The following is a 23046-nucleotide window of genomic DNA, read 5'->3' as shown; positions in this document are numbered from 1 at the left end:
TGATCGATCAAACAGGCCGAGTTGTTTGTATGAAGCCCAGGGCTCTGTTGCTGTCATGATAGCGGAATTATGACTTTGATACCGATACCAGGTTTAGTATCAAGCTACTCGATACCAAAATGATACCATAACAAAGGAAGACTTATTAGCCAAAGTCACAGAAAGGCTCTTTATCCAGACAAACTCAACTACTGATCTGTTAAATCTTTGGACATCTTTTGAGTTCAATATCATTACATTTCAACATTTTGATGTCCATTTTTTTTTTTTTTTGAGACAGCCATCTATGCATTAAATAATCAATTATGCAATCACTTTGTTTTAACCAGTAACCTAGTGGTTAGAGCGTTGCTGCAGTAACCAAAAGCTGGCTAGATCTAAATCACAATACAGGCGAATGCATATTATTCAATAGGAGTGTGTGCAATGCATGCATTTGAGTTATTGGCCAGCAGCATATAACTACTGTCTTTCCTCTGAAGCTAAGCAGGGTTGGTCCTGTTTGGTCCCTGGATGGAAGAACAGATGCTGCTGGAAGTGGTGTTATAGCGCCAGTAGGAGGCACTCTGTCCTCTGGTCCCCCAAAAAATTATATCCCAATGCCTCAGGGTAGTGATTGGGGACACTGCCCTGTGTAAGGTGTTGTCTTTCAGATGGGACGTTAAACGCCTGGCTCTCAGTGCTCAAGATCCCATGGCACTTATTGTAAGAGTCGGGATGTTAACCCTGGTGTCCTGGCTAAATTTCTAATTTGGCCTTCATACCGTTGTGGCCACCTAATCATCCCCAGCTTCCAATTGGCTCATTAATTTCCCCCGTCCTCTCCCCTGTAACTATTCCCCAGGTCGTTGCTGAATGTGTTCTCAGTCAACATACCTGGTAAAATAAGGCTTAAAACAAAATATATAATATGCTAATTTCACGGGGCTGCAGATGACAATCCTTTCCATTTGAGGACTTTATTATTTTATTAGCAACTGCTAGGAGAACCATTTATTTTATTGTACTCATCCACAACATTTGCATAGAATAAGTATTGACTTCATGAGGCAGAATGTGGGAACCAGACAGGAGGCGAGGGAGATGAAGCAAGTTAATTACTTTTTGGTGACGAAGTGAATTCATAACGTTTTTGGTGACAATCAGCTTTCGAAATCCACATATTTTGCGTTATGGTACTAGGGTAGTGAATTGACATTGCTTCAGCTGTAAGCTAGCAAGAAGTTAAAGCTGGAAGATACCAGTATCGTGTTGCATTGTAAAAGTATTCTAGCTTGTATGGACATTGTTTTGCGAACAGTAATGAACAGTTTCCACGTTCTATATGCCGTGTTGCATTGTAAAAGTATTCTAGCTTGTATCGACATTGTTTTGCGAACAGTAATGAACAGTTTCCACGTTCTATATGCCGTGTTGCATTATTTAAGTGTGTTCATTTCTGTGCAGCGTGAGTGGGGAGGTTACGGCCCAGACGGCTTTAGCAAGGAATGAGTGGAGCAGGCACTTTGCTCTTCGTGCTATAAAACAGCTGCGCTGATAGACAGACTTGATCCTCTCAATCACGTGAGATACACAGATACTGAACGTAGCAAAAATTCTAGCACCTAACTTTCTTTTGGGGGGATATCGAAAAAGTACTGAGGTTTCAGTATGCCGTGCAACACTACAGAGCTCTGCCCTTTCTCTTCCCTTTCCTCTCTGTGAGTTGGTGGGAGTTTATTCAATGATGTAGCTAACACTCTTGAATTATTTTTCACTAAGTGTACAATGAATAATATTATTCAAATGAGCCTGGGGTGAACTAAAATCACGGGCCAAACTTTAGATTCACCCATGTAATTCAAGCATGGAAATCCACTGTCCATTCTGATAGCATTTGTTTCCTCAGGCAGAGGAGCTGTTTCTGTGGATCCCCAGGAAGATGCTGATGACTGTGGAATCAGCCAAGAACTCTGTCCTGGGTGAGTGACAACGTAAGCCCCATAGAGGGCTGAGTGGTATACCGGATATTACTATATAGCGGTATTGATACACAGACCAGTATTGTGTTTTTACTTTCACTTCTATAACAGTATTTCAATGTTTGGTATGTTTAAAGTAATACGCAACTTAGGTATATATGTATGTATGTATGTATGTATGTATGTATGTATGTATGTATGTATGTATTTATTTATAAATATATTTATTTATAAATATATATATATATATATATTTATTTATTTATAAATATATATATATATATTTATTTATTTATAAATATATATATATATTTATTTATTTATAAATATATATATATTTATTTATTTATAAATATATTTATTTATTTATTTATTTATAAATATATTTATTTATTTATTTATAAATATATAAATATATATATTTATTTATAAATATATAAATATATATATTTATTTATAAATATATAAATATATATATTTATTTATAAATATATAAATATAAATATATTTATTTATAAATATATATAAATATATTTATTTATTTATTTATTTATATATAAATAATACACACACACACATGCTGTTTCCCACACCAAGCCATTTCCCCTGTCACTCAAGGAGAGCGCAGGTGCTCGACCACAGAGTCACAAGCAATGTTCCCTCTAAGCTGCGCGCGGGCATGCAGTAGCCTCGAGACTGCCGTGCAGCTTCCCCAGGACTGCACAGTAGAAATATCAGCCGACAGAGAGAAGCACGAGATTAAACTTCAGTCAACTTTCTAGAGCAGTGGAAGATCTCCAAGGCATTCCTAGTCGATCGCCAAACATTTCTGAAAAATCCCAATGATAAAAGCCTTGTGTTCCTATTTTTAAAAATTTGATTCATCTCGGGCTGTTGGCGGTAGGCGCACCCGATTCAGCTGCGCTGGTTAGGCGGACTGTTGCCATTTTGAACCATTTCATGTGTCTGAAGGTACAAACTATGCCTTCCCGGTGGACCCAGAGAGCAAATCAAGTGCACTATAGGCCTGCCGTTGGCCAATCGAATGCCTCAGTAGACCATGTCTGCAATAACGTAGCAACCATAAAAGAAAGCTACAGCCAAGTTGATACTGTGAGATTTCAAAACATTTAACACCACGACTAGAGAGAGACTGTCAATGAATACAGCAAAGAGATGCTGTTTTTATGACTGAGTTCATGTTTGTTCTTACTCATCACTGTCAACACCTCGTATTCAACACTTTTATAAGCCAAAAAATGCACGTTCTTCCTATTTCCACTCAGTGCTACTACAAGCAGTGCAGCAGTAATGAATGAGTAGGAAAGTCTCTATAGACCTGTGTTGTTATTATTAGGCTTGGGACTTTTATTAAAATCAAGGAATATTTCACTTTCTCTGTTCATAGGAGTAACAACATTAATTTGTGCATGAGGCAGAAATAATGCGGTGCGACTCGAGTTTTGCCATCAGCTGGAAGACTGTGCCCCTATTTGGTGAGTGTCAGTGGAGGAAAGGGAGAGCGGAGGGAATTTGAGAGGCTGTCTGCTGCTCTCTCCCTTGTCTCACTTTGTCTCAAAGTGATCTTGAATCAGAAAAGGTTGGTGACCACTGTTCTAGAGTTTTCCCTGTTAACACTATCAACGTTTCCCTTTACTGTGGCAATTGTGATTAAAATCAACACAATATTAGCCACTTTCAATACAACATACCGAAACAAAACAAACTATGCAAGAGATTTTGTTGTATGCAGAACGGATCGGAGTAGGATTCTATTGCATTGACATGTACGACTCAGCCCGTACTCTACACAGACCAGTGCGGCATAACCAATCAGAGCTGCAGTTGGCCAATATGCAAATAGACTATTGCCATATATGAACCTGTGCCATTTACTTTGAACTGGACCGTGTTTACAGCATGAGCGGGCGTGAGTAGATACGCTTGTTTTGAATCTAAGCGAGAGCTGCATGTAGCCACGTGTACATTTTGTTCATATCCTTTGCTAGTTAGTGAGTTGTTAGCCCAGTTATAGATGATTTGTAGTCGGCAATAGGGGAGAGATTGCTTCCTTCAAGAGCGCATAGCTTGTACATTTCTAGACATCTTTGAAAAGCGAGTCGGATAAAGAGCTTTTTTTTGTCTTAAATGGGCAGTGTTGTGTTTTGAGACGGGCTTGTAGACAATAGGTATTGGAATAATAATGCATTTTTATTTTGTGTCATGACGTTGGCCTGTGGGTAAGGTTTATGACCCTCCTATAAATACCTTTCTCCCTTCCCTCTCTCTCTGACTCTACTGAAGGACTCTTGAATAGCCTTTGTTGAACATAGAGAAGAATCTGGGAACATCAAACAAGTGGGGGAAAGGAACCATATTTCGGCAAATAGAACCAGTTGAAAATATGCGTTGGTACGGTTGTCATCTGAGACATTATGACTGATGACAGGACGACCTAAACTGTATCTGGGAAAGTCTACACATTCTAGTTATCAGATTCACATGGAAATTTTGTGCAATTTAAATGTTTAAATATGAAACTATTTGTAAAAAGATTAAATGTAATTTTAGCTTCCAAATGAGAGATTTGGATTTTCATAAAGTTAGAGCTCTGCGCAGTCAGTGGCCCGCCCCTGTGAAGAGACATGGGTTATAAACTATGAAACACACCCTTCTCTCCCTCCACTATATAAAGCTTTGACGAAAATGTAACAATCTGTTCCGAGGACGATACTACGACAGTCCATACGTTGAAAAGGACTAATATATCAATTACAGAACTAAGCCAACCTCAGCGTGAGCTTTGGTTGTGAATGGTATAAACTTTTAACTCTTATTCACTAAAGAAGTGAGACATCCTAGCCGTTGAGTTAGCAACAGCAGCTGTAAACGTGGGCTAGGAAAAAACGGATGACCTGTCCCGTCTACCACACAACGATGATACTACAACGTATCCAATTTACCACCAGTCACATTCTTCCGAGGACAGGAAGATCTCTGTTGGCCAACACGGCCAGCATCTACGACCAACCTACCAAAGCGCAGCTCATAGTAAATATTTATTGCATTTTCCTTTTCCAAATGGGCGGTAATTTAGAATGCATAAGATGCTGTATTTACGATAGCACAGCTTCTCCCTTTGTTCCTCAGTCTTCCTGCTCTTTCACTCAAACCCAACCCCCTTTCCTTTGTGTAACCAGCCATGTCGGCTCCGTCCACCAGGGACGTTTTCTGTATGACATAATTTGCATTCTGTGTATATGTAATTCTGTGTGATAGGTATTTACTAAATAAATAATTAAACCCAATTTTGTATTGCTGATTCAACTTATTAGCCAGGGTTCGTGAAGATAACCAAGCATTTACAACTTTCAGATGAGACTGGAATAAGGTGAAGATTAATATTGACTGCTATTGATGTAAAATATTACTAGGTCTTTAAGAGTTTATTCAGAAGATAACAGCTCTATTAACACTCTTTCGTAGTGCCCCGACTTTCTAGTTAATTACATTTACATGATTAGCTCAATCAGGTAATATTAATTAGAGAAAGGATTTTATAGAATAGCATGTCATATCACTGAATCCGGCAAAGCCAAAGACACAACATTTGTAAAGTGGTTTCTTGCATCAAACAACACAACATTTTCAGTCACCTTTTCTGAATGACCAGTGGATAAACAGGTTAATGTCAAGCCCTACATGTTTTTTCCCCCTAAGGTTTCATGGAATGTAGGCCTAGATTGAACACCACACAATGGCTGTTAGAGTAGGCTGAGTGATAGAACGGCTATTTCCATGTTAATATTTGTTGGGATGCATTTTCAAACATTTAAAAAAAAAATGGTAGGCCTATATTATGATCAAATAGCCACAGTATCCTACTTGGCCACTGTTAAAACGGGTACAGCCTCAGTGTTCACAGTAAAATGAGTGCTGGAAGTTGCGCAGATTTTTCAGAAAGTTCAAGTTTGCGCTCAGCAGACCTGAAATTGCTCAATGCTGGGAAAACATTACATTAGTTTGTGTATCTTACTTACTGTCTGCTAGTTTGTCTTTTCTTAGCAAGTTGTGGCTAAAATAAATTTTGTTAGCCGCTAATCACTGGCTAGCTAGCTTGCTAGTAGCTTGCTAAATGTACTAAGTCAGAGCAAACGTTTGCCTGAGGACTCAAACTGAATTCTTCCGCTGCTCTATCGTTCGCCACATACCTCAGTCAGACCGCCACCATTGAAGTTGTTTGTGGTGACATTTAAAATGAGGGGTGTTGTACAAGACAGTCATCAGCGATTGGATCATCTCTGTTTCTGCAACGGTGTCTTCTAAATCATAGGAATAGACGAAGCATCAATATGTTAGCTAGCTACATTAGGTAAGAAAATGTGTAATGTAAAATCTAATTAGGGTCACCTGGAAACACTGACACTTGGTTCCTACCCTGTCAAAAGTTTCTCCATGACTTACTAATTCGCTGTCATGTTAAACAATATTCCAACTATAGAATTAGAATAATCATTTTATTTCCATGACTCCAACAGTTCACCAATTAATTAGGCCTAGATTTTTGGCCCATATCTTGCAGCCCTGCATGGCACGGTGTGGAAATAACACAAGTGCAGGAAATGCAGATAATTGTTTTTGGATCCACCCTAAGGTCATGAATTGCTCATAAAGCGTATTTAGAACTTTTATTTAAAAAAATATACTGTGTTTTTGCCCATAATGTGTAAGTTCAGTTACATACAGACAAACTGGACATACCAGTCAATTTGTTGGTGGAAGAACTATTGCACGTGGAGAAAATAAAGATCCTACCATTAAAAAAACATAATAATGGCCCCGGAGAATATGGCTGCCGTTTTTACAGTCTCATAACCAATTGTGCGTGTTCCCCCTCTCCGCATTATTTGAAACTTATTTTGTACATAATGTTGTCTCTTATGACTGAAAATACCTTCTGGATATCAGGACAGCGATTACACACTTCGTACTGGACACATTTTTTCTTTAATTAGTCAGACACGAAGGATTTACTTCAGAGACCCAACATGGCCCACATCCCCATCATTGGCAGGAGACAGATATATTTGGGACGTAGGTCTGGGTGCCTTGTAAGGATCCGGCAGCGAGTGGGTAATCTGCCTCTACCATCAGTCCTATTAGCCAACCCGCAATCATTGGATAACTAAATACATGAGCTACGATCACAAATATCCTACCAACTGGACATTAACTGTAATACTATTCATTGACTACAGCTCAGTGTTCAAATCCATAGTTCCCTCAAAGCTCATCACTAAGCTAAGGACCCTGGGACTTAATACCTCCCACTGCAACTGGATCCTGGACTTCCTGACAGGCCACCCCCAGGTGGTAAGGGTTGGTAACAACACATCTGCCACGCTGATCCTCAACACAGGGGCTCCTCAGGGGTGTGCGCTTAGTCCCCTCTTGTGCTCCCTGTTCACTCATGACTGCATGGCCAGACAAGACTCCCAAACACCATCATTAAGTTTGCCTGACGACAACAGTGGTAGGCCTGTTCACCGACAACGATGAGAGCCTATAGTGAGGAGCTCAGGGACCTGGCCTTGTGGTGCCAAGATAACAACCTTTCCCTCAACGTGATCAAGACAAAGGAGATGATTGTGGACTACAGGAAATGGAGGACCGAGTATGCCCCCATTCTCAATGACAGGGCTGTCGTGGAGCAGTTTGAAAGCTTCAAGTTCCTTGGTGTCCAGATCATCAAAAAACTATATCATGGTCCAAACATACCAAGACAGTCGTTAAGAGGGTGCGACACAGCCCCCCCCCCCCCCGAGACTGAAAAAATTTGGCATGGGTCCTCAGATCCTTAAAGTTCTACAGCTGCACCATCGGCAGCATCCTGACCGGTTGAATTACTGCCTGGTATGGCAACTGCTCGGCCTCCGACCGCAAGGCACTAGAGAGGATGGTGCGTACGGCCCAGTACCTCATCGGGGCAAGGCTTCCAGCCATCCAGGTCCTCTATAGGTGGTGTCAGAGGAAGGCCCTAGTCCATAGACTGTTCTCTCTGCTACTGCACTTCAAGCGGTGCCGGAGCGCCATGTCTAGGTCCAAAATGCTTCTTAACAACTTCTACCTTCCAAGCCATAAGACTCCTGAACAGCTAATCAAATGGCTACTATTTGCATTGTTCCCCCTCTGTTAAGCTGCTGCTACTCTGTTTATTTTCAAAGCGTGGTCACTTTAACTCTACCTACATGTACATATTACCTCGCATAACCTGTGCCCCAGCACATTGTACCAGTGGTCTGATACTCCTTCCATTTCAATATTATCGCTTGCACAGTGCTCCTTGGGATGTTTAAAGCTTGGGAAATCTTTTTGTATCCAAATCCGGCTTTAAACTTCTTCACAACAGTATCTCGGACCTGTCTGGTGTGTTCCTTGTTCTTCATGATGCCCCTGTATATAGCCTTGCTACTGTTATTTTACTGCTGCTCCTTTAATTATTTGTTATTTAAATTTTTTACTAATATTTTTTTTTTTTTTTTACTTTTCTAAACTGCATTGTTGGTTAAGGGCTTGTAAGTAAGCATTTCACTGTAAGGTGTACTACACCTTTTGTATTAGGCTCATGTGACAAATAAAGTTTTAATTTGACAAGGCTTTGAGCTCTGACATTTGAAACCCCTTGTGCTTTGTCCTCCCCTAGGGTCCACACACACACTGTTCTCTATGTAAATTCTCTTCTCTCCCTCCCAGGTCCCCTGTACAGCCAGGACCGTATTCTCCAGGCCATGGGTAATGTGACTCTGGCCCTCCACCTGCTGTGTGAGCGGGCTGACCCCTCCTCCCCCTGGCTGCCCTACATCAAGACCCTCCCCGGGGACTACGACACCCCTCTCTACTACGAGGAGGAGGAAGTGCGCCACCTGCTGTCCACTCAGGCCATCCAAGACGTCCTCAGCCAGTACAAGAACACCGCTCGGCAGTATGCATACTTCTACAAGGTCATCCAGGTGAATGGCAGATGGGTATTTGTTCGCTCTCACACTCACTCACTCACTTGCTGTCTCTCATTCTCAGTCGCTTGCTTTTTCACACACCAGGGCTTCCGTTAGCCGGTAAGCTTTTGGTCCGATCCCAAAAAATTAGCCTGGGAGATGCAGGAAAATCCCATTGCAAAATAATGCTTTTAGCCTATTCATTGATTGAAATACCAATTGATGGAAATATATTTACATTTGACTGGCCAGGTTTATTGGTCTAGGTGTATAGGTTAATTTGCCTAATTTAGTGGAATTAAATTGGCTCTTGTGTATTTTTGTCAGTCATTATGCTTATCACACGCGCATATCACAGCATACAGAGCCTTTGAGAAGAGAACCTGTCAGACAGCGCTAGAGTTGCTGCTACAACTTTTCAAACAGCTCATTCGTTGCTGCTGGAGTGAAACGTGCTTTTAATAAGCTCAACCATTGCTTAACAGTTGTAAATGCAATTGTGTGTTAAAAACCGTTTTGATGGCCACGATTTTAAAAAGAGCAAAAGTTCTCTTTCTCAGGTGGTAATTGAAGCGTGCTTCCCTTTTACCATTCAAATGCATTAGGCAACGGAAGGCAGGCTTCAGCGCGTTACACACATTGATGGGCATGAGTAATCAAGTACTCGGACTGTTAGAACACTATTTAACCAGAGAGAATTTACATAAAAATTAAATAATTTAATTCTCCAAATACTGGAAAACTATTTGGTCAAAATGTTGTCTTGAAGACGACGTTAATTTGCTCTGGCTCTAGTGTTCCATTTGTACATGTGCATTTGCGGAACACAACAAAAAATAAACCAAGCCAAGCATCACACAGTTTACGCATCACACAGTTCTGCCTCCTAAATCCCTTTCCCCTTCATCCCTCACGCAATTGCTTTCCGACTGCTTGCTCTACACATGCGTGCTGTGTGTGCCTATAGAAATAATTGTTGATATAAACTTATTGAACTGATGGGATACGCAAGCGACATTCCATGTGAAATTATAGTTTTTATCACAAATTCGAAATGGACTAGGGGAATGAATAAGTGTTCCAACAATGAGCTGCAGTTTTGGAATATTTGCATAATTGTCTGTTTAGGCTACTTTGTGGTTGTCACTAGTTACGGTACCCACAAAGTCAAAATTGGCTCTATGAAAATTCATAAACAGAAATGTGCTTTTTGGTCTTAATTTAAGGTTAGGCATAAGTTTTTAACTGTGTGGTTAAGGGTTAGGTTTAAAATCAGATTTTTAGATGCAAAATTGTAGAAACAAGCAGGGTTCATTACTTTGTGGCTGTGTCAACTTACCTCAGTTACGACCCTACTTTTGTTAAATTGCTAGTGGCATTTAGAATTGGTTAGCCTAGGCTATTACCACACTGAAAATATGCACAAATATTAGTTTGATAAAGACGGAGCTTATTTTCGTCGGTCATTAAGACCCGTCTCCTGGTCTGACAAACACCACTGTAGCTCAGCCACCTTCGACTGCAGATGCGCAAGGCTGACGTGGTGGATTGAGACGCAGCCCATGCATGAAAACAGATATCTCTAGCTTAAACTGACACATTTTGGTGTGTCAATAGACTTCCGGATCAAACTGATGCTGTGGCCATAATTCATCCCCATGCAGTGTTCAATGTAGAATTGTTAATCCGTATAGAAAATTCCAAGAAACTGGTCTGATAAAGTAAATCGAACACCTGTCTATTGAAAAGACAGAGTTTGGTTGTAACCCTGAAAATGTCTTTCAACTTGCCGAATTGAGCCCCATTTCAAGTGATTGTTCTTTGAGAATAATTGTTCCAGACGTGAGATGCGAATCACTTCAGTGTTGTATTTTATTCTGTTATTACATGTTTTTCACTCTAATATACAGTGCATTCAGAAGGTATTCAGCCCCCTTCACTTTTTCCACATTTTGTTACGTTTTCAGCCTTTACTCTAATAATTTTTTCCCTCATCAATCTACTCACAATACTCCATAAGTATTCAGACCCTTTTCTATGAGACTCGAAATGTGCATCCTGTTTCCATTGATCATCCTTGAGCTGTTTCTACAACTTGATTGGATTCCACCTGTGGTAAAATTCAAAAGACTGGACATGATTTCAAAAGGTTCTGCCTCCTATATAAGGTCCCACAGTTGACCGTGCATGTCGGAGCAAAAACCAAGCCATGAGGTCAAAGGAATTGTCCTTAGAGCTACGAGTCAAGATTGTGTCGAGGCACGGATCTGGACAAGGGTACCAAAACATTTCTGCAGCTTTGAAGGTCCCCAAGAACACATTCTTAAAGTGAGTAAGTTATGAACCACCATTTCTCTTCTGAGAGCTGGCCGCCCTTAAGCACACAGCCAATACAACGCAGGAGTGGCTTTTGGACATGTCTCTGAATGTCATTGAGTGGCTCAGCCAGAGCCTGGACTTGAACCTGATCGAACATCTCTGGAGAGACCTGAAAATAGCTGTGCAGCAACGCTCCCCATCCAACCTGACAGAGCTTGAGAGGATCTGCAGAGAAGAATGGGAGAAGCCACCCGAAATACAGGTGTGATAAGCTTGTAGCATCATACCCAAGAAGACTCGAGACTGTAATCGCTGCCAAAGGTGCTTCAACAAAGAACTTAGTAAAGGGTCAATGTGAGATTTCAGGTTTTTTTATTTGTAATAAATTTACCAATTCTAACCTATTTTTGCTTTGTCTTTTTGGGGTATTGTTTGTAGATTGGGGGGGGGGGGGGGGGGCGACCATTTAGAATAAGGCTGTAACGTCGCAAAATGTGGACAAAGTCATACTTTCCGAAGGCACTGTATATGAAGCCATTAGGATTGGTTATCTGGGATGGTTATGATAAATGATGCATTGTTGCACACTGTTGGCATACCATATATACAGAACAAAAATATAAACGCACCATGTGAAGTGTTGGTCCCATGTTTCATGAGCTGAAAAAAAAGATCCCAGAAATTTTCCATATGCACAAAAAGCTTCTTTCTCAGCCCAGGACCTCCACCTTGTGGCTTCTTTACCTGTGGGATCGTATGAGACCCGCCACCCGGACAGCTGATGAAACTGGGTTTGCACAACAAAAAATGGCTGCAAAAACTGCCAGAAACAGTCTTCGGGGAAGCTCATCTGCGTTCTTATCCATCTCACCAGGTTCTTGACCTGACTGCAGTTCAGCCTGGTAACCGACTTCAGTCGGCCACTGGCACGCTGGAGAAGTGTGCTCTTCACGGAATCCTAGTGTCAACTATATCCTAGTGTCAACCGGGCAGACTGCATGTATGGCGTTGTGTGGGCGAGTGGTTTGCTGATTTCAACGTTGTGAACAAGGTGCCCCGTGCTGGTGGGGTTAGGGTATGGGCAGGCATAAGCTACAGACAATGAACCCAATTATATGTTATCTATGGCAATTTGAATGCACAGAGATACTGCGACGAGATTCCATTAATCTGCAGTTTCAGCATGATAATGCATGGCCCCGTGTCGCAAGGATATGTACACAATTCCTGGAAGCTGAAAATGTCCCAGTTCTTCCACGGCCTGCATACTCACTAGACATGTCACCCATGTTTGGGATGCTCTAAATCGACTGGTATGACAGCATGTTCCAGTTCCCGCCAATATCCAGCAACTTCGCAATAACCATTGAAGAGCCATTGTATTCCACAGGCCACAATCAACAGCCTGATCAACTCTATGTGAAGGAGATGCATCGCACTTGGTGACGCAAATGGTGGTCACACCAGATACTGACTGGTTTTCTGACCAACGCCCCTATTTTATTTTTTTAACAGATTCATATCTTTATTCCTAGTCATGTGAAATCCATAGATTAGGGGCAAATTTATTCATTTCAATTGACTGATTTTCTTATGAACTGTGACTGTAAAATCTTTGAAATTGTTGCATTTTGCATTTATTTTTTTGTTCAGTGTAGAGGCACATTTTTTATAAATATCATTTTTTTCCTTAAACTTTCTTTCATTGTCCAGTAGCCAAAAGGCACAATCTTAGTCATATTATCAACCCATGAAATTTGTTGCATCTTTAGATCTCCCTTCTTTAAAAAAAATTATGTAATCTGTCAGGTGAAACTGCTGGCGTGTGCTTTTGACAACAGTATTTTCCCACTAATTGCATTATGGAATGAACATTCAAGTGTAGGCTACTGCCTTGTGCGCATTGCTGTGATTATGATGTGAATAAATAATAGTTTATAAATATTTAGCTAATCGTTATGGTCAGTTGCATCAGCCTCATTGCTTTTTAAAGTTTTTTAAAAAATGTACTGTAGCCTACTGGTTGTATGCATTTGAGGTCTATCGTGCCATCGGAATTGGCTATTTCTCACACAGAATGAAAGCTGACCATTAGAATAGGTAAACTTTTCTATATGTATATTAGATTGACATAGGCTAGAGAATTTTCGATGTTCATTACTCGTCTTGTTGCCTGAGGAAAAGTAAATGTGGCATCTTCAAAGTGCAAATCGGAATTCGGTAAGGACACCTGCCGTTGCATCCTCGAGTTACATGTTCTGTTAAGATGAGTAAAATAAAATGATTTGTCATTCTAGGCACTGTGGGTGGACACCCCTAATTAGGTAATGCACCCAATGCATATGGGTCTGCTTCACTTCTCATAACTCATTAAATTAAAATGCTCCTATTCTAACTAGTTTTTCTAAAGACTCCTACAAGGTCATCCCAGGTGAGTGGGAGGGCTCTGTCCATGCGTTGTCATTTGGGATATTCTAGTAAAAGTTGCGTTTCATTGCACCTAAAACAAAGCTTTGTTCATGATTGCAACATTGTGCAACACTCCCATGACCCTGAGATTGCAACAACTGTTGATCAGGAAGGAGGATGCGATACTGCCTGCCTGTACGGGCTTTGCACAACTTCTGCTGCTGACTTTGCAAAAATCTTGAAACGTATGTTGTGTGTAGACAGTCTCTTCTGTGTGTGTTTGCCATGGGTAGACTGAGGAGTAAATTTGAAAAAGACACTTGGACTTTTCACATATTGTTTCTAAACACTCTTCTCGTCTTTCTATCTAAGAAACAGTTAGGGCTGTGGCGGGTCACAATTTTGTCAGCTGGTGATTGTCAAGCAAATAACTGTCTCACGGTAATTGACAGTTAATTAACATTAACTTGTAGGCTTCCACACAGCCTACAAGTCACTGATGCAGAAGTTTGGAACATCTACGATCTATGTACCTGTACCAGCTTGAATAAAATAGAAAGGATTTTTTTCTCCAATTGATTTGGGGGAGTGCGCACTTACGGCTGGCTATTCTGTGTTGAGTGGTTAACACAAATCGGTACTCCTATATGCTTAATTTAGAGTTAATGTAACTTTAGGTGTTCTACAAACGTTGAGCTTTACGTTTAGATGTTTAATACATTGTAAGGCTGCATTTTGAGACTAATGATTTGAAAAAAGTTGCTTGAAAGGTATGAGCTCTGCTTTGTTTTTTGCGCAGGCTGTACACACTTCATCAGTCTCTCATTCACAATTTGACAAGCACTTGATAATGCCTAGAATTTTATATCATTTTATGTAGCCGTAATGCACCCTAAAAAAATCCATGCCTTTTGTGGCCGTTGTGCCCTTCTCCCTGAATGCTGAGCGCTCCGAATCATATCTCACTCACATGGCCCTCCATCACGTGATTGGGTCTTTCTCACAGGCTACAAGTGAAGACCGACACATCGGGGACACAACTGTGCGCGTCCTTATCCAATTCGGAGGTGCATCTTGACGATATTTGAAGAACTGTCCATCTTTAATTTTCGTCAACCAACGAGATGAGTAGGCCTTACGAACAGCAAAAGCACTAGCCAATGTTAATCTACTGTTCCCCATAGTATAAAAGTCACCCTATTCTGTGCGAGAAATAAATATTCCAAACATAGTCTGGGACAGTTGTGGGATGCGATAGATCCCAAATTAATACAACCACTAGCATCAAGAATTTTTTTTTTACGCAATGAGGCTAATGCAACAGATCAGAACTTTTAGCTTAAAATGTTGAAAAACGATTAGGCTATTTCTTCACATAAGCGCAGCAATGCTCACACATGGCAGTAGGCTATAAGCTCAAATGTTCCATTAGCAGAAAACACCATTATCAAAATTGACCGCAAATGCAATTATGCATGTAATGCTTTTATGATAAGGGTGCATTTCTATGGTGAAAATTATCTTCCCCAAACTCACGCGCTGCTTATGTATACCAGTTAAGCTCTATACGCCTTGTAAAGTGGATTCATGTGCTTAATTTTAAGAAGTTATTTGGCCACTTTAGTTAATATTGTCACCCATCAGACTATTCTTGATTTAATCTTGTGTTTATGTATAAATAATACAGTGGGGAGAACAAGTATTTGATACACTGCCGATTTTGCAGGTTTTCCTACTTACGAAGCATGTAGAGGTCTGTAATTTATATCATAGGTACACTTCAACTGTGAGAGACGGAATCTAAAACAAAAATCCAGAAAATCACATGATTTTTAAGTAATTAATTAACATTTTATTGCATGACATAAGTATTTGATCACCTACCGACCAGTAAGAATTCTGGCTCTGACAGACCTGTTAGTTTTTCTTTAAGAAGCCCTCCTGTTCTCCACTCATTACCTGTATTAACTGCACCTGTTTGAACTCGTTACCTGTATAAAAGACACCTGTCCACACACTCAATCAAACAGACTCCAACCTCTCCACAATGGCCAAGACCAGAGAGCTGTGTAAGGACATCAGGGATAAAATTATAGACCTGCACAAGGCTGGGATGGGCTACAGGACAATAGACAACCAGCTTGGTGAGAAGGCAACAACAGTTGGCGCAATTATTAGAAAATGGAAGAAGTTCAAGATGACGGTCAATCACCCTCGGTCTGGGGCTCAATGCAAGATCTCACCTCGTGGGGCATCAATGATCATGAGGAAGGTGAGGGATCAGCCCAGAACTACACGACAGGACCTGGTCAATGACCTGAAGAGAGCTGGGACCACAGTCTCAAAGAAAACCATTAGTAACACACTACGCCGTCATGGATTAAAATCCTGCAGCGCACGCAAGGTCCCCCTGCTCAAGCCAGCGCATGTCCAGGCCCGTCTGAAGTTTGCCAATGACCATCTGGATGATCCAGAGGAGGAATGGGAGAAGGTCATGTGGTCTGATGAGACAAAAATATAGCTTTTTGGTCTAAACTCCACTCGCTGTGTTTGGAGGAATAGAAGGATGAGTACAACCCCAAGAACACCATCCCAACCGTGAAGCATGGAGGTGGAAACATCATTCTTTGGGATGCTTTTCTGCAAAGGGGACAGGACGACTGCACCGTATTGAGAGGAGGATGGATGGGGCCATGTATCGCGAGATCTTGGCCAACAACCTCCTTTCCTCAGTAAGAGCATTGAAGATGGGTTGTGGCTTGGTCTTCCAGCATGACAATGACCCAAAACACAAAGCCAGGGCAACTAAGGAGTGGCTCCGTAAGAAGCATCTCAAGGTCCTGGAGTAGCCTAGCCAGTTTCCAGACCTGAACCCAATAGAAAATATTTGGAGGGAGCTGAAAGTCCATATTGCCCAGCGACAGCCCCGAAACCTGAAGGATCTGGAGAAGGTCTGTATGGAGGAGTGGGCCAAAATCCCTGTTGCAGTTTGTGCAAACCTGGTCAAGAACTACAGGAAATGTATGATCTCTGTAATTGCAGACAAAGGTTTCTGTACCAAATATGAAGTTCTGCTTTTCTGATGTATCAAATACTTATGTCATGCAATAACATTCAAATTGATTACTTAAAAATCATACAATGTGATTTTCTGGATTTTTGTTTTAGATTCCGTCTTTCACAGTTGAAGTGTACCTATGATGATACAAATTACAGACCTCTATATGCTTTGTAAGTAGGAAAACCTGCAAAATCGGCATCAAATACTTGCTCTCCCCACTGTATGTGGACCATTATCATGCACCTGTATCGAAACAGGGGCAGTGGGGAAAAATACATGTCATCTTTGCACTTTAAATAGTAAATGAGGACAATTTTTTCACGTGGTTCATTTTCATGCCATACAGGTCGGCTATACTCCTGTTGTAAATATAAGCAATGTGTTTTAATATTAGGACAGTTGAGAAATAAATATAGTAGGCCTAGTTTATTTTGTATTTAACCTTTTATTTAACTAGGAAAGTCAGTTGAGAACAAGTGACGGCCAAACCCTGACGATGCTGGGCCAATTATACGGCGCCCTATGGGACTCCCAATCACGGCCGGATGTGAAGCAGCCTGGATTTGAACAAGTGACTGTAGTAACACCTCTTGCACTGAGATTCAGTGTCTTAGACCGCTGCGCCACTCGGGAGCCCTGTAAGGTGCATGTTTTACTCCACCCCCCCCCCCCCCCCCCCCCCAAAAACAAAAAAAAGAACGAAATATGGATGTTAAAATTGCCTGTCCAGTCACCCCCTATTTCTACAGGAAAGTAGAACACACAAATACAACTCAAGACACTTTTTCTTCATAACGGACACTGGGGGACAGCTGTGAGTGGCGAAACAAATTCTGTGATCTCGTTTCAAAAAGCCATGAAATGTGATTGACTGAAGCTGTTTTGAAGCTGAAATTCTTCCAATTTCCTACTTAAACTTTTCAAGTAAAGCCTTAACTCCATATAGACCTTAAGGATAATTATGAACATGGTTTAATTTTCAGATGACTACCTTTTTATTTGGGCATGCTCAGGTTAACTTTCCCACAGAATTATTTCTAACAATTCTGACTCTTTCTGTGATATATTTTTGTGCCAGACGGTGTTCATGTGAACTTTGGAACCTTCAATTCAGATCCCAGTTCTTAGTGTCGTCAAACTCGCAGATCCAAAGCCTTGATTGATCTCCTAAAGAAAGAGCTATCGCTGTATAACGTTCACCTTGAAGCCAGGTACAGAGTAAATCTCTGTGCTGGGTTTGTTTTGGCTCTTGTTAAAAGTCAGTCAGGTCTCTCTCTGTCTGCCCCTCTCTCTCTCCTTTCCCGTCCTTACATCTCTCTGTCCTTCCATCTCTCGGTCTTTGCACGTCCACCTGTCTGTCAGTGGGTGCCCGGCGAGAGGGATTGGGTTTGAAGAGGCTCCCAGCTGTAGGGAAATGAGGAGAGCAGCTTCAGAATTGACTCTTGCACCCAATTTCAGAGCACCTGATAAGCTGCTAATGACACAGAGAGAGAGGGGCAGGCATGGGTGGTTCCTGTCCTGTATGACCATCGTATTACCAACAGGAGGAGCTGTTTCTTCTCCTAAAGCTCTTAGTCTGAACTGAAAACAGCTCCTGTGTGATTGGTGGATGCACTACTATTGCTCTTCACTATATTGTGTACATCTTTTGGTGACAGTAGTGACTATAGAGAATACGGTGCCATTTGGGATACAGACAGTGTTTGTGGGTGAGTACTGTAACATGATATTTACCACAATATATACAACACATTTATGATCTTTATTCACATTTTGGGGGGAGAGTCGGTGTCATTCACAACGTTCTCAAGCAATCTATGACTGAAATTTCCACATGAGCGGCATGATAAAATACAGGCTCTATACTGTAGATATAAAATTCATAATGGTTGAATGGTCGACTACTTAGGGGTTAATACCGGTACCGCTCCTCTCTAGCCGTTAGGTTTGAAAGGTTTATCTGTAGACAGCTGTAGGTAGCTTCAGAGAGGAAGACGGAGAGACGACGTGATTACAGTTTTATTATGAAATCGAAGAAACGCAAGGCAGATATTGTGATGCAAATCTCTCTCCCAGTATGCTAATTTAAAGTTATTAACTGACATGTTAAAATGAGGTATTCATTCCAGCTCTCCCTTTTGATCAAACCAATGAATACTAGGGCTGCGTCTCAAACGCATTAGAGCCATAGGGCGTTGGTCAATAGTAGTGCACTGTGTAGGGTGACATTTGGGCTCGTGGACCAGACGACTCTCTTTAGGTTCTGTCGTCCCCTTTCTTAGCAAAGGAACTGGAGGAGCAATAAGAAAATAACATTTCTCTAAATTATTTTCACTTTCTTTAGTTCGAGCGCTTTGTTTCTGTCATTTAAATAACTCAATTAGAGAAGAGGAAAAAAACATTCACATTTCACATTACTGTCGAGATGAGACCTCAATATGAAATATTCATCATGGCAATAGTTCGCGTTTGTCATTGTCTCTTGGCTGATCTGGACTGGTGTGTTGACATGTTTTTGATGAAATGTTTCTTAGTTCTCCGTTGAAGGTGGGTGGCTCAAATCAAAAGTAGAATTGTATTTGTCACATGCGCCGAATGCAGCAGGTGGAGACCTTTTTGTGAAATGCTTACTTTACGAGCCCTTAACCAACAATGCAGCTTTAAGAAAATGAAGAGTTAAGATCATATTGACTGAATAAACTAAAAGTAAAAAAAACAGATGTCGCACAATAAAATAACAATGACGAGGCTATATATACAGAGGGTACCTGTAGCGAGTCAATGTGCGGGGGTACATGTTGAGGTAATATGTACATGTAGGTAGGGGTAAAGTCACTATGCATAGATGATAAACAGCGAGTAGCAGCAGCATAAAGCAGGCGGGGGGGTTTATGCAAATAGTCTGGGTGGCCATTTGATTAACTGTTCAGCAGTCTTATGGCTTGGGGGTAGAAGGTGTTAAGGAGCCTTTTGGACCCAGACATGGCTCTCCGGCGCCGCTTGCCATGTGGTAGCAGAGAGAACGGTCTGACTAGGGCCATATGCACGACCCTCTGTAGCACCTTGCGGTTGGATGCCGAGTAGTTGCCATACCAGGCGGTGATGCAACCAGTAAGGATGCTCTCGATGGAGCAGCTGTAGAACTTTTTGAGGACCTGACGACCCATGCCTAATCTTTTCAGTCTGCCGAGGGGGAATAGGCGTTGTCGTGCCCTCTTCACGACTGTCTTGGTGTGTTTGGACCATGTTAGTTTGTTGGTGATGTGGACACCAAGGAACTTGAAGCTCTCAAACTGCTCCATGACAGCCCCGTCGATGTGAATGGGGGTGTACTCGATCTTCCTTTTCCTGTAGTCCATGATCAGCTCCTTTGTCTTGATACACTGAGGGAGAGGTTGTTGTCCTGGCACCACGCCAGTGCGGGCTGTTGGTGCGGTCTTCAAATTGGAGTGGGTCTAGGGTTTCTGGCCTCTCAAAGCACTTCATGGCTAGAGATGTGAGTACTAGGTGTCGGTAGTCATTTAGGTAGGTTACCTTGGGCACAGGGACTATGGTGGTCTGCTTAAGACATGTTGGTATTACAGACTCTGTCAGGGACAGGTTGAAAATGTCAGTGAAGACACTTGCCAGTTCACCTTTTTAAAGGTGTTACTCGCATCGGCTATTGAGACCATGATCACATAGTCGTCCGGAACAGCTGGTGCACTCATGCATGCTTTAGTGTTGTTTGCCTGGTAGGCTCGTGTCACTGGGCAGCTCGTGGCTGGGTTTCCTTTTGTAGTCTGTAATGGTTTGCAAGCCCTGCCACATCTGATTGCCTGTTGATTGGTTCGTCGGAGTGCATAGCGGGATGGGTTAGTGTCCCAGTCCTTGAAAGAGGCAGCTCTACTCTTTAGCTCAGTGGGGATGTTGCCTGTAATCCATGGCTTCTGGTTTATGTATGTACGGTCACTATGGGGACTACTTCATCGACACACTCCTCAATGCCATCGGATGTATTCCGGAACATATTCCAGTCTGTGCTAGCAAGACAGTAGTGTAGCTTAGCAACTGCGTCATCAGACCACTTCCATATTGAGTGAGTGAGTCACTGGCGCTTCCTGCTTTAGCTTGTAAGCAGGAATCAGGTGGATAGAGATTTGCCAAATGGAGGGCTAGATTATGGTTTATTACTAGTCCTAATATCATTCATCATGTCATTTGAAATATTTTCATTGTACTTACTCCACGAAAGTAAACATTACTTGGTCAGGGTTTATACATTTCACTTGTTAATTACTCGTTTAGAATCTGGTGCAGACTTTGAATTGAGTACTCACCCTCATCCCTAGTTACCTTTTCCTCTCAATCTTTGCTTTCATGCATTTGACTGAATTAAGGAGAATAGTGAATTATAAAGTGGCTGCTATTTGACAGAAATGTTTTGTTTTGTGGTCTTGACAGCAGGAGTGTCGTCACTAGGAACCAAACAGAGGTAAACGGAACAAAACTAAAGATTACACCCCTAGTCGCCTCTATATAAAGACAGTACCAACAATGACCACAAGGTGGTAGTGGTGGGTTGTACATATGATATGTGTGATATGAAGGTAAAATATGAATGTAATACTGATGCCGTGAGCATAGTTGTTTTCCCGCCCATGTTATAATAATAGCACATAGGTGTTATATACTGCTGCTAAAACCCAAAGACTTTAATAAGCAAACATCAGGAAACAGAACAACTGGGGGAAAAAAACAAGAAATGTAAATGACTCTAATTATGGTAAAAGAACATGTGGGGGAACAGCAGCATCTCTAATATGTTATTCCTTTTGTGGGGTGATGGAGTTGTGCCGGAAGCCCAGACACCTCATGGCCGTGGTGTTGAACAGTGAAAGTAAGGTGATGTGTTGAGATGTCTCCTCCTAACTTTGTGAACTCTCCTTCTCGGTTGGCTTGGTGTGTGTGTGTGTGTGTGTCCTGGCCACATTTCCTCTCTTCTCCACTGTCTCCTTTCACCCCCTCTCCACGCTCACTCTTTCATTATTTTGTCATCTTTGCCGCACCTCTTCATCCTTTCCCTCTCCTTTGCTCTCCTCTACTCCTTCTTCCCTCACTCATCCCTCTTCTGCCCCCCTCCCCCGTCTCTCATTCCTCTCTCCTGTCCTCTGCTCAGGTTGGGGGCTGGTGTCAGTGTAATGACTACTGTCAACGTCAGCCTCTCTCTGTTTTTCTAAAGCGGGCCGGCCGCAGATGACCGGGCTGGAAAATTAGCTTGTCGCATTGGCTTTGAATTGAATTGACCTGATTGTACCTTCCGTACATGTTGAGTGGCTTGGAGACTGACAAAAAAAAACCTCTTCTCTCCCTCCCTGTCCAGTCCATCCCAGCCCCCCTTCCTTGTGATCCACACACACAGTCAGTCAGTTCTACATGTCTTTCTAAGTGAAGCATAGCAGAGTGCCTCTCCCTTCCAGTGGGGACTGTGTGTGTTTGTAGTTTTGTGTGTGCGGATCTCATAAGGTGACCTCTGTATGCAGCGAATGCAAAGTAACCTTGGAGTGTGTGTGTGTGTGAGATGAGAAATGGTTTAGTGTCCCGGTGGTGTCGTTTCCCTTCCTCTCTGAGGCGCTCCAGGTATCCATCTGTCTAACCTTCTCTCCCTCTCTGACGAGTCAAATGAGAACGATGGAGACCCACGCCGTGTGGGGCGCATCCCGCCGTCATACACTGTAACATGGCGGGAAAAATGTTATTTATTTACATTCACAACGGTCAGGATTTACCATTCTGGTAACTTTTTCATCTTGGACGAAGGCAAGAAAATCTACAAGGCAAATATCTGCTACAGTTACTTCAGGTTGGATCCCAACCCCTTTGAAAGGCTATACGTGTAAATACACCGGTTGGCGCAGCGCCCGATCAATGTGTGCTTCTCCTCTTCCTCTCCTGCCCTTCCATGTCACGTCCACAGTCAGGCAGCAGACAGGCCCCAGCCTGGGATCAGGTATGGCTGCTGGGCTCGACGACGCCCCTCCTCTCCGCTAGGATCCATCCGCCAGCCGAGACTCTTATCTTTTAATGGATGTCGGAGCAGGACGAGGCTCAACACTGCTCCTCCGCACCCCTACCTCTCAGTCACAACCAGGGTGGGGGAGGAAGAGGGAGCTGCTGGGGTGTTATCCCATCACCGTGCCTCAATATTTGGGAACACCCTGTCAACCCATCGTCTGAGTGTCTAAGAGTTAAAGTAGCACCTTCTATTGAACTTTAGGCTTATTTGAGGTAGGGGGGGGGTGGGTTAGGGTTGGACAGTGCG

The 23046-nt window shown here is 42.1% G+C and overlaps 1 protein-coding gene across 1 annotated transcript in view; it reads left to right on the top strand.

Moving 5' to 3' along the window:
- Positions 1–23046, top strand: part of LOC139375023 (actin-histidine N-methyltransferase-like) — a 61293-nt gene that overhangs the window by 22085 nt on the left and 16162 nt on the right. The window contains exons 5-6 of the mRNA XM_071116388.1: positions 1889–1961; positions 8715–8971. Coding sequence (XP_070972489.1) covers positions 1889–1961; positions 8715–8971 — 330 coding nt within the window. The remainder of the gene's footprint in view (positions 1–1888; positions 1962–8714; positions 8972–23046) is intronic.

The sequence above is a fragment of the Oncorhynchus clarkii genome, chromosome 19 (genome assembly GCF_045791955.1).
Source record: "Oncorhynchus clarkii lewisi isolate Uvic-CL-2024 chromosome 19, UVic_Ocla_1.0, whole genome shotgun sequence".
Classification (NCBI taxonomy): domain Eukaryota; kingdom Metazoa; phylum Chordata; class Actinopteri; order Salmoniformes; family Salmonidae; genus Oncorhynchus; species Oncorhynchus clarkii.
The sequence above is the reverse complement of the archived record's forward strand: the minus strand, read 5'-3'. Positions and strand labels throughout refer to the sequence as shown.